This window comes from Stenella coeruleoalba, assembly GCF_951394435.1.
Source record: "Stenella coeruleoalba genome assembly, chromosome: 2".
In the NCBI taxonomy this organism is placed as follows: domain Eukaryota; kingdom Metazoa; phylum Chordata; class Mammalia; order Artiodactyla; family Delphinidae; genus Stenella; species Stenella coeruleoalba.
The window spans coordinates 103,509,857-103,528,739 of NC_137147.1; the positions used below are offsets into that span (position 1 = coordinate 103,509,857).

Genomic DNA, 18,883 nt, shown 5'->3' on the forward strand with positions numbered 1-18,883 from the left:
TCCAAGCTCAGTTTCTGCTATTAATTTTCCAGTAGGCTTTCTAGGATTATTAGTCTGTGGAAGTTGAATTCAGATTACTCATCTCAGTTTTCTGCTGTCCATTACAGACTTTCAATATATCTTTATCTCTGAATGTCTACATTTAAAAATTCTCATTTAAATCTGTAGGAACAAGCACAATGCTTGGCAAATAGTACGTACTGAACAATTAGTGATTGAATGAAATGGATGATAAATAGATCAATTATTATCTTTAGTCGCTTGTACCACAGCATCCAGATTATTTTTAGGAGGAAGTTAACATGTATGAAATGGTAGGCAAAGAATGAGCATACAAGAAACGTTTCTTTAACTGCCTCTCTGGTTGTCTTTTTGAAACTTAATACTTCATATCAGCCATGGCATCAATAAAACTCACACCCTGACCTTCCAACTACTGATGTTTAATTTAACACAGTTTTATCAGAATCCTACAGTGGATATTTTATTGCAGGGAGCAAGTGTTATAACCAAGGGGTTTTTTAATTACCAAGTGATTTGTGACACTAACCCATTCCCGAACCTGCCCCTTCCCAGCTCCTGATTACTCAGACGAAACCAGCTGTGGTTTTGGGTCAAACGTGGAAAACACCAGATGGTATCATACCTACTTAGAGATACAGGAAAAACAAATGAGGTTCATTTGTTGAGGGGAGAATATCAAATAGATTGTATGACATTAAAACCCTGGATGTGAAAGCTGGAGTCTGTGTAAATATCAATAACTTACCTACAGACTTTGAAGAGAAACATAAAAATCTTGAAGAAACAATTAACACTTGTGGGGAAAAAATGATAACGCTGCAGCAGATTTCAGGCTGCTTACCCAATATGTTATCTCCCTTTCTTCCTTAGTAACATAACTCAGATTTTGTTCAGAGGGTCAGTGTGCCAAGCTAAAAAACTTTACTTCCCAGCCTCCCTTGCAGTTAAGGGAGTATTCATTGAAATTTAAGTAGAAGTCTTGGGTTAATGTTTCCTGAAACTCTCTTTAAAGGGGGCCTGACTTGGATGAGAGAAGAGCCTGTTTGCCCCCTGTATTTCCCTTTCTATTTTTCCTAATATGCAGATACGCTGGCTGAAGCTCTGGGCAGCCATTTTGTGACTTTGAAGATGGAAACAACATACCAAAGAATGCAAAGCAGAAATTAAAAAGTGCCTGCATCTCTCATGACTTTGTGGAACCACCTTACCAACTCCAGACTGGCAGACCAATGGCATTTTTTACATGAGAGGAAAAAAATGTTCCTTTGTTCAAGCCACTACAACAGGTTCTCGGTACTAGCACCAACACCTTTCCTAACTGGTACATCCTAAAACTCTGCACGTTTATTATCTAATAATCTGAAGATCCATTCACTCATAAGACAAACATTTACCAACCACCTACTATGTGTAAGAAACTGGGAAAGTTTCTCTGTAGGGAGCTCAGGAATGGATCAGACAAGGATCCTGTCTGCCACAAAGTCACTGTCTACTGAAAGAGCTAAGACATGTCCCCCTTCAGTAGTGATATAGGATAGAAAGGGAAAAGGATCAGAGGACAGCTGGGAATAAGACATCAGTTTAGGAGAGCTTCCTGAAGAAGGTGAGGTGTGCAGGTTTTAAACCAAGCAAGCTTGGGGAAAAAAATGCCACACAGACTATAGAAGAGAAGAAGAAAATGGTACATTTCCTTGAGAGAGAGAGGAATATGATCGATAACTCCTTCTTTCTGTTTTCTACATAATTCAGCTGAATATAAGAGCCACTGGAGGTCAAAACTGAAGGATGCCATTAGGAGGTTTGCCAACTCTTGAGTATTCCCATGGAAAAAATTCCTCATCTCATGTCAGTGGAAGGAAACTATTAAAGCAATATGACAGCTGTTACTTCCACTAAGTGGTAGCTGAACAATTTAGCCCTGGGACTGACAAGAGCCAGAATAGATTGCCTGGCCGCTCGTCAAATCCACCAAGGTGAGAAGTGAGCAGACCACTCCCCAGAATCCCTGGGTTCTTCTCCTACACTCAGTTGCTGTTTTTATAATACAGAGACATTTTTTTTCCCTGTTATTGTGTATGAAAATAGTCCACAGCCTCTCCCAAACTTACTGTAGATTTTATAAGTTTGGCCAGTCTGATAGGATTGTAGGGGGTCTCATTGTGGTTTTAAGGTACATTTCTATGAATACAAATTAGGCTAAACACCTTTGATGTGTTTATTACACATTTGGAATTCCTTTTTGAAAAGCTGCCTGTTCAGGTCCTTTGTGCATTTTTCTATTGTTATCTGCCTTTTTCTCATTGGTAGGCATTTAAAAATTTATATATTCTTGATATGAGTCCTTTGTCCATTATATTCATTCATTACAAGTATCTTTTTCTAGTCTTGGGTCTTTTGATGATGTGGAAGATACCTTCTGATGATGAGATATGAAGTTCTTGATTTTACTGTTGTCTTATTTATTAATCTTTTTCTTTATGGTTAAATGCTTTTTATGTACTATTTAAGAAATCCTTCCAGGTCTTAAAGATATCCTCCTATATTATCTATTGAAAGGATTATAGTTTTGCTTTTCACATATATTTGCTTTTAACTGATTTTTGTGTGTAATGCAAGGTACAGGACCATATTCAGGGTTTTTCTCTTATGAAATCCCAGTTGTTCTGGGACCAGTTAATGAAAAGCCATCCTTTTGTCACTTATTTGCAATGGCAGCTCTGTCGTCTAACAAGTGGCCACATGTGTGTAGGTTTATTTCTGTGTGCTTCCTCTGGCCCATTGATCTAATTGTCTGTCCCTGAGCCAATACACAGCTTCTTAATTGTTATAGTGTTGTTTTAAGTCTTGACATCTTACAGGGCAAATATTCCCACCTTGTTTGTTTCAGCTTTCTAGGCCCTTTCCTGTTCCATATAAACTTTAGAATGTTTGTCAGTTTTAACAACCACTTAAACTATTGTTTTGTTTTTTACAAAGAGAATCTTTATTTATTTATTTATTTATTTATTTATTTTTGGCTGCATTGGGTCTTCGTTGCTGCGCACAGGCTTTCTCTAGTTGCGGCGAGCAGGGGCTACTCTTTGTTGAGGTGCACAGGCTTCTCATTGTGGTGGCTTCTCGTTGCAGAGCATGAGCTCTAGGCGCACGGGCTTCAGTAGTTGTAGCACATGGGCTCAGTAGTTGTGGCACACGGGCTTAGTTGCTCCGAGGCATGTGGGATCTTCCCGAACCAGAGCTTGAACCCATGTCCCCTGCATTGGCAGGTGGATTCTTAACCACTGAGCCACCAGGGAAGTCCCCTAAACTACTGTTTTTATTGCAATTACATTGAATCCATATATTAATTTGGGGAAAACTGATATATTTATAATATTCAAGCTTCCAATCCATAAGTTTGTTATATTTCTGTATATCTTCTTTGATATCTCTCAGTACAATTTTATAATTTTCTCTATAACATCTTTTGTTAGATTTCCTTCCTAGGTACTTTGTATATTTTGGTACTGTTGTAAATAGTATCTTTTATTTCATTTTGCAATTTTTTGATGCTGGTGTATAGAAATGCAGTTGACTTTTTTTGTATCCAGTAAACTTGTTCATCTCTCTTATTAATTCTAATAAAATATTATTTAGTTTTATTTTGAATTATTATATAAACATTATTTTCTAATAATAACAGTTTTGTTCTTTCCTTTCCAGTTCTTGCATAACTTTTTTTCTTTTTACTTTCTTACTTTATTGGCTAGGACCACCACTACAATGTCAAATAGACTTGATGATAGTAGAAATTCTTGTCTTGTCCTGATCTCAAAATATCACCATTAAGAATATTTTCTGTACCCCAATGTTCATTGAAGCACTATTTACAATAGCCAGGTCATGGAAGCAACCTAAATGCCCATCAACAGATGAGTGGATAAAGAATATGTGGTACATATATACAATGGAATATCACTCAGCCATAAAAAGGAACAAAATTGGGTCATTTTTAGAGATGTGGATGGACCTAGAGACTGTCATACAGACTGAAGTAAGTCAGAAAGAGAAAAACAAATATTGTATATTAACGCATATATGTGGAATCTAGAAAAATGGTACAGATGAACTGGTTTGCAAGGCAGAAATAAGAGACAGATGTAGAGAACAAATGTATGGACACCAAGGGGTGAAAGCAGGGGCAGGGTGCAGTGGTGGGATAAATTGGGAGGTTGGAATTGACATATATATACTAATATGTATAAAATAGATAACTAACAAGAACCTGCTGTATAAAAAAATTAAATTAAATTAAACCAACGAAAAAAAGAATATTTGCTATATGATTTTTGAAGATAACTTTCACCAAGGACATTCCCTTTCATTCTCACTTTGGGAATAATTTTTTAAAATCGTGAATGTATGTTGAATTTTATCAAATGCTTTTTCTACATTTAGTGAGAAGATGTTATGATTTTCTTCTTTAATATGGTAACATGGTGGATTATATTAATTCATTTGCTAAATGTAAAACAACCTTGAATTCCTGGGATATAACCAACTTGGTCATGAGGTAGTATCCTTTCATATACTGCTAGATTCAGTTTGCAGACATTTGGTTAGGATTTTTGCATCTGTGTTCATGCATGAGATTGCCTGTAATTTTCTTCTCATGCACTGTCTTTGCCAGATTTTAGTACCAAGGTTATACTAGTCTCAGGAGTTGGTGTTTCCTCTTTTTCTATTTTCTGAAAGAGTTTAAGATTAAAATGATTTCTTTCATGAATGTTTGGTAGAATCTGCTGGTGAATTTGAGCCTGGAACTATTTCAGCAGGAACATTTTGGACTATGGATTTTGTTTCTCTAATTATTGTAAGTAGGAAGGATGAACATATGGCTTACCCTCCAAAATGGAACACTTTTGAGAATTAAAAGCGTCATTAAAATAATTAATGGATATTAATCTATAATGGGCATAAACTGGGACTGTCCTGGGCAAAATGGAATTTATGGATACTACAGTTGTAAGATTTCCTATTTCTTACTATAGATTTCCTATTTCTTCCTGAATAAATTTTTTAAGTTATATATTTTTAAAAACCTGTCCACTTTGTCTAAATTTTTCAAATGTATTGGTATGAAGATTTCATGTCAATCTTCTTTTTCTTTTATTTAACGTGTTCCTCCCCCCACCAACTTTATTGAGGATCATGTTAATCTTGTATTGTCTTTTTAATAATTTGTAACATCTGTAAGTATGTCTCCTTTTTGTTTCTGGATATTAGTTATTTGTGCCTTAGTTTCTTGATCACTACTGACAGAGATATTGTAACTTGTTAAAATCAACAAGCAACTTTTGGCTTTGTTGAACATCTCCATTATGTAATTGTTTTCTATTTTTAAAGTTTCTCCTTTTATCTTATTTTCTTCTTGCTGGTATAGCTCTAACTTCTTCGAATGAATGTTTAGTTAATTAAGTTTCAGACTGTTTGAATATACACACTTTGAGGTTGTGAATTTCCCTTTCTGTACGGAATTCATAAATTTTGATATGCAATATTTTGTTATTGTTCTGTTTGAAATATTTTTATAATTTTGTTTTGATGCATGATTGTTTTAGGTCTGTAACATCTGGGGTATTTTTTCATTTTCAAATTTTTGCTGATTTCTAGTTTGTCTTATGGTCCAAGCACATGCTCTATGGTTTTAAACCATTGAAATATATTAAGACTTGCTTTATGGTTCATTTATATTTAGTAAATGTTCTGTATGCTTGAAAAAATATGTATTCTGCAGTAGTTAGGTGGTAATCTCAGTATGTCAATTTTATTATCTTACTCAAATCTTTTCATGTCTTTACTCATTTTTTGTTTGTTTTTTCTGTTAATAACTGAGAGATGTAGTACCAAAAACAACACTCCTTCCTTGTTTATAGATTTGTCTATTTCTCCTTGAAGTTCTATCAGTGGTTGCCTTACATATCTTGAGGGTATATATTGGGAATATACAAATTAAAAATTGTCACATGTTCAGCAAATGGAACCTTTCATCAACATGAATCGACCTTCTTTACTCCTGTAATTTTATTTTCCTTAAAGATATTTTTTTCCTTATTATAGCTACACTAGTTTTCTTTGGTTTAGAATGTGTTGGTAAGTCTTATTTAATCATTTCCCTTTCAAGTTTTCTGTATCCTTAATCGTTGTATTTCTAAGACATTTTATTTCTCATAAAAGCATAGGGGGAGAATTTGTCTTTACCAAGTCTGAAAATCTTTGTCTTTTAACTGGAGCATTTAGTTCATTTACATAAAATTTAATTATTAATGCCATGACATTGCACCATTTTAGAGGCACAATTCACACTCTGTATATATTTGGGTTTAAATCTGCAACCATATTTTGTGCTTCCTACTTGTCATACCTGTTGCATATTTTTTCTCCTTTTTTACTTCAGTTTGTATTTACTGACTATTTTAGTTATTCCAATGTTGTCTCCTCTAAGTAGTTTAAAAGTTATGCATTATGTTCAATTCTTCTAGTAGTTGTCCTAGAAATTATAATATGCTTACTTAATAAAGTCTAAATAAATCCCTTAACTTCCCCTGCATTAATAAAAGAAACTTAGAACACTTCCCAACTTACAAATCATTTTTCCACGTATTTTAACTATTCTTGTTTAACCCTTTAAGACATTATTATTATTGTTTTATTAATTAGTACTTGCTTAGATTCATCTACATTTTCACCACTTTCTTTACTCTTCATCCCTTGTTTCTCACACCTTCCATCTAGGAAAACTTTTGTTCTGACAAACATGTATCATTTCAATTTTCTCTATTGAGAGTCTGCTGGGGACGACCTCCATTTTTGTTTGACTGAAAATGTCTTTGTTTCACCATATTCTTAAAAGGCATTTTCAGTGGCTGTAGAGCTCGACTTTGACTGTTGTTTTCTTTCAGTTCATTGATTCTCCTCCCACTGGCTCCCGGCTCCCGTTACCGCTGTTGAGAGACCAGCTTCAGTTTAATTGTTGTTTCTTTAAATGTAAGCATTCTTTATTTTCTGGCCTATTTTCAGATTTTCCTTTTCTTTAGAGTTCTGCAATTTCACTATGATGTATTTTGGTGGGGATTTCTGTTTATTGATCCTGCCTGGGATTCACTGGGCTTCCGGAAATGTGAACTGGGCCTTCCATCGGTTCTAGAGTATACTCATGAACACCTCTCCGCATGCTGCTTCCTGCCCCCTTTCTCCCCTTCCCCACCTTCAGTGCTGCTCTACTTACGTTGGACATCTCACTGCAACTTTCAAGTCTCTTAATCACTGTTTCATATTCTCCATCATTTTGTCTCTGTGCCTACTTCTGGTAAGCACTGTGTCTACTTCTAGTTTACTAACTCTCTAGCTACATCTGATCTTCTGTTAAACTCATCCATTTGTTTTTTATTTCAATTTTTTTTAAAAAAATAGGAATAGAAAAAAGTTTTACTTGAGCCAAACTGAGGACTGTAGGCGGGAAGACAGCTTCTCAGGTAACTCTGAGGAACTGTTCTGGAGAAGCATAGTTTTCAGCACAAAACAAAGAGCATCAAACAAGTCAGGAACACATTCCTTCAAGGTTTCAAAAAAAAACAGACCAGCACGTACACAGTGAGCCAGTATGGCCTTGGCACCTGGGAAGGGAGTCTTTTTTTTTAATTAATTTTTATTGGCGTATAGTTGCTTTACAATGTTGTGTTGGTTTCTGCTGTACAGCAAAGTGAATCAGCTGTATGTATACATATATCCCCTCTTTTTTGGATTTCCTTCCCATTTAGGTCAGCACAGAGCACTGAGTAGAGTTCCCTGTGCTATACAGTAGGGTCTTATTGGTTATCTATCTATCTATCTATCTATCTATCTATATATATATATATATATTTTTTTTTTTTTTTTTTTTTTTTTTTTTTTGCTGTACGCGGGCCTCTCACTGTTGTGGCCTCTCCCGTTGCGGAGCACAGGCTCCGGACGCGCAGGCTCAGCGGCCATGGCTCACGGGCCCAGCCGCTCCACGGCATGTGGGATCCTCCCGGACCGGGGCACGCCCGTTTCCCCTGCATGGGCAGGCGGACTCTCAACCACTGCACCACCAGGGAAGCCCTTATTGGTTATCTATTTTATACATAGTAGTGTATATATGTCAATCCCAATCTCCCAGTTCATCCCACCCCCACTTCCCCCACTGGTATCCGTAAGTTTGTTCTCTATGTCTGTGTCTCTATTTCTGCTTTGCAAGTAAGTTCATCTGTATTGTTTTCCTAGATTCCACATATAAGTGATATTATATGATATTCCTCTTTCGCTTTCTGTCTTACTTCACTCTTACTTCATCTTCTTTGGAGAAATGTCTATTTAGATTTCCTGCCCATTTTTCGATTGGGTTATTTGCTTTTTTGTTATTGAGTTGTATGAGCTGTTTGTATATTTTGGAAATTAAGCTTTGTCTGTTGCATAATTTGCAAATATTTTCTCCCAGTCCGTAAGTTGTCCTTTCATTTTGTTTATGGTTTCCTTTGCTGTGGAAAACAGTGTTGCAGTTTCTCATAAAGTTAAAAATAGGATTACCATATGATCCAGTGATTCCACTTCTGGGTATAGACCCAAAAGACTGGAAAGCAGGGTCTCAAAGAGATATTTGTTTACCTATATTCATAGTAGCATTATACACAATAGTTAAAACATGGAAGGAATCCATGTCCATCAATGGATGAATGGATAAGCAAACTATGATATATACATAATATAATTATGTATATAATAATAATTATTATTATTCAGCCTTAAAAAATGAAGGAGATACTAACATATGCTATGAGGTGGATGTATCTTGAGGACATCATGCTAAGTGAAATAAGCCAGTCACAAAAAGACAAATACTGTATGATTCCACTTATATGAAGCACTTAGAGTAGTCAAATCATGGAGACAGAAAGTAGAATGGTGGTTGCCAGTTCTGGAGGCCAGAGTTATTGTTTAATGGGTATAGAGTTTCAATTTTACAAGATGAGAGGAGTTCTGGAGATGGATGGTGGTGACGGCTGCACATAATGAGTGTATTTAACATCGCTGAACTGTACATTTAAAAATGGTTAAGATGGTAAATTTTATGTTATGTGTACTTTACCAGCATTTAAAAATTGGGGGAAAAATGCAGAAAATGATTCATGAAGGATATTCTACAAAACAATGGACCTGTACTATTCAAAATTGTCAGTGTTATAAAAAACAAAGAACAGCCACAGAATTGCTCCAGATTAAAGGAGATAAAGGAAGTAAAAATAAAGTTACTATGAAAGATAGTATTGGGATAATTGTCAAAATTTTCATATGAACTATATATTAGATAATAGTATCATATCAATGTTCAGATTTCTCAATTTGATAAAATTTCTTAATTTGATAACAAATTTGACAATAAAAGTAATAAAAATGACAAGATGTATTTGAAATACAACCAAATAAAACTTGTAAAAACAAGAAATTAAAAATTGAAACAGGGCAGGGATTCCCCCCTCCACGGGGGACCCTGCCAAAACCAAAACCAAACTCATGCTCATGCAGCTCAATATCAAAAAAAACAAAACAAAAAAACTACCCAATCAAAAATTGGGCAGAAGTCTTAAATAGACATTTCACCAAAGAAGACATACAGATGGCCAACAGACACAAGAAAAGATGCTCCACATCACTAACTATTAGAGAAATGCAAATCAAAACTACAATGAGGTACCACTTCACACCAATCAGAATGGCTGTCATCAAAAAGTCTACAAATAATAAAAGCTGGAGAGGGTGTGGAGAAAAGGGAACCCTTGTACACTGTTGGTGGGAATGTAAATTGGTGCAGCCACTATGGAGAACAGTATGGAGGTTCCTTATAAAACTGAAAATAGAGTTACCATATGATCCTGCAATCCCACTCCTGGGCATGTATCTGGAGAAATTCTAATTCGAAAAGATACATGCACCCCAATGTTCATTGCAGCACTATTCACAATAGTCAAGACATGGAAGCAACCTAAATGTCCATCAACAGATGAATGGATGACGAAGATGTGGTATATATGTACAGTGGAATACTACTCAGCCATAAAAGAATGAAATAATGCTGCTTACAGCAACATGGATGGACCTAGAGACTGTCATACTAAGTGAAGTAAGTCAGACAGAGGAAGACAAATGTATGATATCACTTATATGTGGAATCTAAAATATGACACAAATGAACTTATCTACAAAACAGAAACAGACTCACAGACAGAGAACAGACTTGTGGTTTCCAGTGGGGTAGGGTGGGGGAAGGATGGATTGAGAGTTTGGGATTAGCAGATGCAAACTATTACATATAGAATGGATCAACAAAAAGGTCCTACTGTAGAGCACAGGGAGCTGTATTCAATATCCTGAGATAAACCATAATGGAAAAGAATATGAAAAAGAATATATTGGGTTGGCCAAAAAGTGCCTTTGGTTTTTAACTAAAAATAAAAGACACATTTTTCATTTTCACCAAGAACTTTATTGACAATGTATTCACCCTTTTGTTCCACTACCTTCTGCCATTTTTCGGGCAACTTCATAATTTCATTTTCCCCAAATTTTTTTATCTTTTTGAGCAAAGAACTGTTCTAGGTGCCTTTTATAGTCTTCCAGGGAATTGAAATTTTTTCCATTAAGAGAATTTTGTAAAAAGCCGAGATAAATAGAAATCTCAAGGTAATAATAAATAGAAATAAACAGAAATCTGGTGAATACAGCAGATGAATCAGAACCTCCCAGCCAAGCTATAACAGTTTTTGCCTGGTCATCAAAGAAACATGCAGTCTTGCATTATCCTGATGGAAGATTACACATTTTCTGTTGACTAATTCTGGACGCTTTTCGTCGAGTGCTGCTTTCAGTTGGTCTAATTGGGAGCAGTACTTGTTGGAATTAATCGTTTGGTTTTCCGGAAGGAGTTCATAATAGAGGACTCCCTTCCAATCGCACCATGTACAAAACATCACCTTCTTTGGATAAAGACCAGCCTTTGGTGTGGCTGGTGGTGGTTCATTTCTGTTGCTCCATGATCTTTTCCGTTCCACATTATTGTACAGTATCCACTTTTCATTGCCTGTCACAATTTTTTTAAAACCGGAACGTTTTCGTTACGTTTAAGTAGAGAATCGCATGCGGAAATATGGTCAAGAAGGTTTTCTCGCTTAACTTATGTGGAACCCAAACATCAAAGTGATTCACATAACCAAGCTGGTGCAAATGTTTTCAACGCTTGATTTGGATATTTTGAGTATGTCGTCTATCTCCCGTGTGGTATGCCATTGATTGTTCTCAGTTGATGTCTCGATTTGGTTGCTATCAACTTCAACTGGTCTATCCAACTGTGGAGCATCGTCCAGCGAGAAATCTCTGGCACAAAACTTTGCAAACCACTTTTGACACATTTGATCAGTCACACACCTTCTCCATACACTGCACAAATTTTTTTTTGTGTTTTGGTTGCATTTTTATCTTTCTTGAAATAATAAAGCATAATATGCCCACAATGTTGCTTTTTTCTTCCATCTTCAATATTAAAATGACTACACAAAAATTCATCAAATTTGATAAGTCTTTTTTTAAATACATGCTGATATGACAGCTGTCACATACAATCTAACAAAATTGTTTCGAATGAAGTTAAAGACAACTAAGTGCTACTAGAGCCATCTTACGGAAAAAAAAGAACGAAACTTTTGGCCAAACCAATATATATATGTATAACTGAATCACTTTGCTGTACAGCAGAAATCAACACAACATTGTAAATCAACTATACTTCAATAAATTAAAAAAATTTTTTAAAATGTGCTTCTTACTGGAGATGGTAGTCAAAACAACTTGAAGGACCCTGTCTGAGAGGAAGGTGGGCAACAGGTATAGGTGCTATAATCCCCAGCGACTTGCTTGCTGGAAGATTTCCCGTGGGTCTTGCACAGTGTCATTGTAGCAGCCCCCTCATTTTCCTTTGAAGCATTGGCTATCCTCTGAGAACTAATAGCGCATTTTTATTTCTTTGACTTTGTAAATCGATGTCAGCTTTCCAGCTGTAATGTTTACCTACACTGCATGCAAAACTCTACGGGTAGTTTGTCTCATTTGTTAGGAAAATGATACATTTTATGAAAAGTCATGGAATCTTTCATTTTGCATTCATGCCCTCACTCAAGTTCAACAAATATTTATTGAGTGCCTACTGTATACCAGACCCTGTTCTCGGGACTAGAGATAGAGCAGCGAACAACACTGACATCAACCCTTTCCCCTGGACCTGGGCTTTGCATGGTGGGAAGTTTTTTAATTCAATCTTTCTGGTTGTTATAGTTCTATTCACATTTTCTGTTTGTTCTTGAGTCAGTTTCAGCAGTTTGGTCTTTCTAGGAATTTCCCCATTTCATCTAGGTTATTTAATTTGTTGGCATACAACTACTCATAGTAGTCCCTTAAAATCTTTTTATTCCTGTAAGATTGGTGGTGATGTCCTCTCTTTCATCCCAAATTTTAGTAATTTGAGTTTTCTCCCTTTTCTCCTTGGTGTCCAGCTAAAGGTTTGTCAATTTTATTATCTCTTCTAAGAACCAACTTTTGGTTTTGTTAATTTTTCTCTATTATTTTTCTATTCTCTATTTTGTTTATTTCCACTCTAATATTTATTACTTCCTTCCTTCCGCTTGCTTTGGGTTTAGTGTGTTCTTCTTTTCTAATTTGTTAAGGTGGAAGGTTAGGCTATAAATTTTAACTCTTTCATCTTTTAAAATATTGGGATCACAATTATAAATTTCCTTCATAGCACTGCTTTAGCTGCATCCAAGTCCTATGTTATGCTTTTTGTCTCAGTCATAATTTTTTCTAATTTTTCTTATGATTTCTTCTTTGTTCCATTGATTATTTAGGTTTAGGGGTGTTTTGTTTAATTTTCACATATTTTTGAATTCCCCAAATTTCCTTCTGTAACTGGTTTTTGATTTAATTCCATTGTGGTTGGAGAACATACTTTGTATGGTTTCAATACTTTTAAATGTATCGAGGGCTTGTTTTGTGGTCTGATATATGATTTATCCTGAAGAATGTTCCATGTGCACTTGAAAAGAATGTGTATTCTACTGTGTTGGATGCAAATGATCCACAGATGTGTTGGGTCTAGTTGGGTTTTGTTCAAGACTTTGGTATTGTTCAAGACTTCTTTTTCCTTGTTGATCATCTGCCTTGTTCTATCCATTATGAAAAGTGGGGATATTGAAATCTCCGATTATTATTGTTGAATTGTCTGCTATTCCCCTTCAGTTCCGTCAGATTTTGCTATTTGGGGGTTCTGCTGTTATGTGCAATGCGTTTCTTAAATGTTATGTTTTCTTGATGGATTGACGCTTTTGTCAGTATAAAATGTTTTTCTTTGTTTCTAGGAACAATTTATCTCTGAAAGTCTATTTTGTCTGATATTAGTATAGCCACTTCATCTTTGTTTTTACATGGTACATGTCTTTCCATCCTTTTACTTTCAACCCATTTGTGACTTTAAAGTATGTCTCTTGTAGATAGCATATAGTTGGATCATGTTTTTATGTCTATTCTGTCAATCTCTGTCTTTTGATTGGAATATTTAGTATATTTACATTTAATGAAATTACTGATAAGGAAGGATTTATGGCTGCCATTTTGCTATTTGTTTTCTACATATCTTATGTCTTTTTGTTCCTCTGTTTCTCTATTACTGCCTTTGTTTTTGCTGTATATTTTCTAGTGTAGTATTTTAATTTCCTTGTTGTTTCTTTTACTATATTTTAAAAAGTTGCTTTTTTAATGGTTGTCTTGGGGATTACAATTAACTTCTTAACTTAAAATAATCTAGGTAAAATTAATACTAATTTAATTTCTATAGGACACCAAAACTAGGCCCCAATAGTGCCCCATTCTCTCCCTTCTTCTTTGTGCTGTTATTATCATTCAAATTACATATAAATACATAAATATGTATATGTACTTGCACACATTATAAGCCCATCAATACAGTTTATAATTGTTGCTTTATGTATTTGTCTTTTAAATCAGATAAAAGAGTTTCAAATAAAAATATTTTTAATTAAAAGATTTTAAAAATTAAAAAATTTAAAATATTTTATACTCTCTTTTATATTCAATTTGATAGTTATTTTTTATAAATGTTCTATATTTCTTCATGTGGCTTCAAGTTACTGTTTAGTATCCTTCATCTCAGCCTGAAGGAGTCTTTTGGTATTTCTTAAAGTGCATATATGCTAGGCATGATTTCTCAGTTTTAGTTTATCTGGGAATGCCTTAATTTCTTCTTCATTTTTGAAGTATACTGTTGCTGGATGTAGAATTCTCAGATGATAGTCTTTTTCTTTCAGCCCTTTAAATGTCTTCATTCTGCCTTCTGACCTCCATTTCTGATGAGAAGTCAGATGTTAATCTTATTGAGGATCCCTTATATGTGATAAGTTGCTTTTCTCTTGCTGCTTTAAGATTCTCTTATTGTTTTTGGCTTTCAACAGTTTGACTATTAGCCTAGGTGTGGACTGCTGTATTTTTTTTTGTTCTTTTAAAGATTTTATTTTTATTTATTTAGTTTTGGCTGCACCAGGTCTTGGCTGCGGCACACAGGATCTTTTAGTTGCAGCATGCGGACTTTTTAATTGCCACATGCGTGCTTCTTAGTTGCGGCATGCATGCGGGGTCTAGTTCCCTGACCAGAGTTTGGACCTGGGCCCCCTGCATTGGGAGTGTGGAGTCTTACCCATTGTACCACCAGGGAAGTCCCTGGACTGCTTTGAGTATATTCTACTTGGAATTCTTTGTACTCCTTGAATGTCCTTGAATGCAGATTAATATATTTCACAACATTTGGAAAGTTTTTAGTTATTATTTCTTCAAATATTCTTTGGGTCCTTTCTCTCTCTCCTTTCCTTTGGGACTTTATGCATATATTGGTATGTTTAATGTTTTTCCATAGGTCTCTGAATCTGTTTGTTTTTCTTCATTCTTTTCCCTTTCTATTCATCAGACTGAATAAACTCAGTTGATTTATACTAGAGTTCACTGACTCTTACTCTGCCAGTTCAAATATGTTGCTGAATTTTTAATTTCAGTTATTGTGTTTTTCAAAACTCCAGGTTTCTATTTTTTTTTAATTTCTGTTTATTGATATTATCTATTTGGTGAGATATTCTTATCATACTTTCCTTGATTCTTAGCACATGGTTTCCTTTAGTGAACATATTTATAATAGCTGATTTAAAGTCTTTGTCCAGTAAGTCCAATGCCTGGGCTTCCTCAAGAACAGTTTCTATTAACAACTTTTTCCCCTATATATGGACTGTATTTTTCTGTTGCTTTGCATGTCCTGTAATTTTTTTTTGTTGGAGTGTGGACATTTTGAATAACAAAATGTGGCCATTCTAGAAATAATATCCCTCCTCCTACCCCAAGGTTCATTGTTGTTGCTTGTCTAGTGACTTTTCCAGACTAATTCTGTAAAGTCTGTATTCGTTGTCACGTGTGGCCACTGACGTCCCTGATCCGGTAGTTTAGTGGTCAGCTAATTATTGGACAGAGGTTTACTTAAATGCTTTGAACCAGTAAATCTCCTAGCCTTTGCTGAGAGGCTGTGTGTGTGTTGGGGCATGCCTTCAATATTCTGGTAGGTAAGTTATGACTCTTCTTTAGCCTTCACTTTCTGCTTGCACTGAACCTCGAAGTCAACCAGAAGTGAGAGATTAGGGCCTTCTCAGGTGTTTCCTGAGTGTGTGCACAGTCCTGCACCGTGCATGGCATTCTGGATTCCCAGGAATATGTCAGAGCTTTCAAGGCACACTATGGACTCTCATTCCCCATTTTTGCATTTTTTTGGTTAACCTCTTGTTAGCCCCAACTGGTTTCACCACCTCAGGCAGCTGTGATGTTAAACAACTGCTGCTGATTGTTTTTGACAAATGCCCTAAGGATAGGGCTGGTTGCACAGAGTGAATTCTGAGGCAGGTCAAATAAAGACAAGCCTTGTGAGCGGAGTTGCCAACAGGTCAAATAATGACAGTTCTCTGGAGATAAGGCTTTTGGGGACCTCTAAACCCATTCTTCCCTTCCAGTGGCTGCTAGTCTACTGGGTTTCAAAGCTATTGTAGTTATGAGGCTATTAGTTTCCAAGGCTACCACAGGGCTGGGTAGAAGGGGTTGGGAAGTGGGCAAGTTAAAATCCCATAAGGCTCACTGTTCTTATCAAGATTCAGTCATTTTTCTTGAAAAACAATCTTGGGATTGTTGCAAGCCTTTGGTTGATTTCTGGGGTTCTGAAAAGGTTGATTTGACAATTTAAGCCAGCACTCTCTTTTTATGGAGAAGCAGATTTTTCTGCCATTCTGGATGGTGCTTCTGCCAGATTTGTTTTTATCCCTTGTTATCCTGAATAGATCCCCTCAACCTCCAGTTATCTAAATCCTTGAGTACAGTGCAGTATTTTCATCAAATACCTTACAACAGTATAGCAAGGTGATGCAAAAGGATGAGCACATCTAAGAAATGGTGAATAGATAAGTACAGACCCTGATGTCTTTTAAAAGTACTGCTCCCAGTACCTTTTAAAAGGTCCTCTCCCAGTTATGAATATACATTTGCAGTGTGAAAGATCTGCCAACTCCTCATTTTATGTGAGAGCTAAAACCTCTGAATAAACAAAAGTGAAATAGATTTAGACCTGCTTTTCTACCGAAGTGACTGTGAAATCATGTTGAGAGCCTAAACCAGCAGGAGACTGTTTTTTTCTAATTCTCCTGTGTGCTAATTAATTTGAAAATGAAGTGTTTAAGTAGATGTACAGGAGGGATGCATTGTAGTGGGAGTGGGTTGACATTTGATCATTCTGCCTGGTGGGTGCATAGGCACTTGTTATCTGTGCTCTTCACATACACATACAGTATACACCTGCTTCCAGGCCGCCCTTGCTTTGCAGGTTCAGATATGCCTGATGTCAGCTACCACGGTTTAATTAAATAATACCAGCTGCTCAACAATATGGGTGAAATTTCAGTACTCATGGCATACTGTGAGTAAATACATCCAGTACCAATACATACAGTACAAACTTGACGCCAGCTCTTTAGTCCAGAAATCACCACATAACATGTGCATCACGATCAGTGACAGCAGTTCTTTCACAGTTGTCAGTATTTGGTCTCTGAGCATTTTTTAGCTTAACCACTGACAGCAAAGTGTGCCGTTGTGTTGCCTCCTTTTCTCCCAGTGATATACTCACAGAGCCTTGTTAAAAAACAGAAAAAGGGTAACTGAAAGAGGAAATTGGGCAACAAAGATGGAAGTGCAGCAAAGAAACAAAAAACGATAAAGATGGAAGTGGCATGAAATATGAATGGAATGTAATTGGAGTTATAAAAAAATAGGCAACTGTGGGAATGCAGATGTTGCCACCTTTCCAGAGCCTTTAGATGCGCTGCTGGGGGAATCGCACGGAATGTAAACTTGAATGAAGAAAGCGGCTGTGACAAAAGGATGGGGACGTCCCAGAGGACATCGCATTGAAGGAACTCGGACTCACTCCGCGATGGGGAACGCCCAGAGGATAAAACGTTGAAAGTGACCCAAACAGGACGCTTTGCCAAGACACAGAAAAGGTGCTCTCTCGGCATATAACGACTCTCAGGAAAAGACAAGCACTGTTCAAGCCACTCTTGTTAAGTTTTTCCTACACAGAAATAAAACACTTCAAGTCTCCATGTTTGTAATGCTTTACAGCATAACAAATGATTGGTTTGCTTTTTTTTTTCGTTTCCCTACACATTTATAACCATGAATGAACAGCATGTTTGGACATTTTTAAAGGTCGTGGAACAATGTTGATTTTCCCCTTGATGAAGATGGTTTTGCACGGTTCAGGGTCCTGTCCACCGCCTGCCTGCCCGCCAGTGAGGCCCGCACGTGTACACACGCAGTATCCACACGTACAGCACACAGACACGCGTGTATTTTATATACAGCACGCGTCCACACACTTCAGGGTAGAGCGTAAGTGACGGTGACAGCTATTCGGGGGTAATTATAAATACAAAATAGTAATTTTTCCCTTTCTGGAAGGTTGTGGTTGGGATTCTGTGGGAGTGAGGTGCTGGAAAGCGAGCTCCCGCCAAGCGCTGAGGGGAGCGAGGCCGCGGGGGCGGGGCGAAGGACGGGATGGGCGGGGCGGGGGGGGGGGCAATGCGGGCGGTACCGGCCTCGCCCGCCGTTCCGGACCAGAGCCCCGCCAGCCGGTGCGCAGCGCGGGGACGACGGGGCGCGGGCCACGCACGGCGGCGGCGGCGGGAGCGGCGGGCACGCACGCACGCGGGCGCGGGACCCGGCACGCACGGCCGGACGCACGGCGGCGGCGGTGGCGGCGGCAGCGGCGGCTGCAGGGGCGCGGGGTGGTAGGTGCGGGCGGCGGCGGATGGCCCAGGGCTGACCTATGCGGCGCCTGGAGGGGCTGTGCCGGCGGCGGCGGCGGCGGCGGCGGGGTCCGGGCCGCGAGCGGAGCGGGGACAAGATGAAGTACCAGAAGTACCTGACGGTGCTGCAGATGGCCATCGGCGTCACGCCGTCCAACCGCGGCAGCCTTCTGCCGCTCAGGAGGAGGCTGTGGTGAGGGCGGGGCCCGGGGGCGGGGGTCGGCGGGGGACAACGGGCCGGAGGCCGGGGTCCGGGCAGTGGGCACTATCAACCCCCTCGGTAACCAGAGAGCGCGCGGCCGGGCGGGGCGGGGACCGCGGCCGAGGGAGGCGCCGCGCCGGCAGGTTCTGGCTCC

General features: G+C 37.8%; 1 protein-coding gene across 9 annotated transcripts in view; it reads left to right on the forward strand.

Annotated features, from left to right (window-relative positions):
- Positions 1-18,883, forward strand: part of TJP1 (tight junction protein 1) — a gene marked incomplete at its 5' end in the record, with an annotated part of 330,702 nt that overhangs the window by 55,801 nt on the left and 256,018 nt on the right. For 2 of the 9 annotated variants that reach the window (XM_079914053.1, XM_079914055.1), the window contains one exon: positions 18,548-18,720. The exons of 6 other annotated variants lie outside the window; for them this stretch is intronic. In XM_079914053.1, the coding sequence (XP_079770179.1) occupies positions 18,548-18,720 (173 nt within the window). Of the gene's footprint in view, positions 1-18,337; positions 18,354-18,547; positions 18,721-18,883 lie in introns of those variants that run through there. One more of the 9 variants, XM_079914043.1, reaches the window with a different exon arrangement.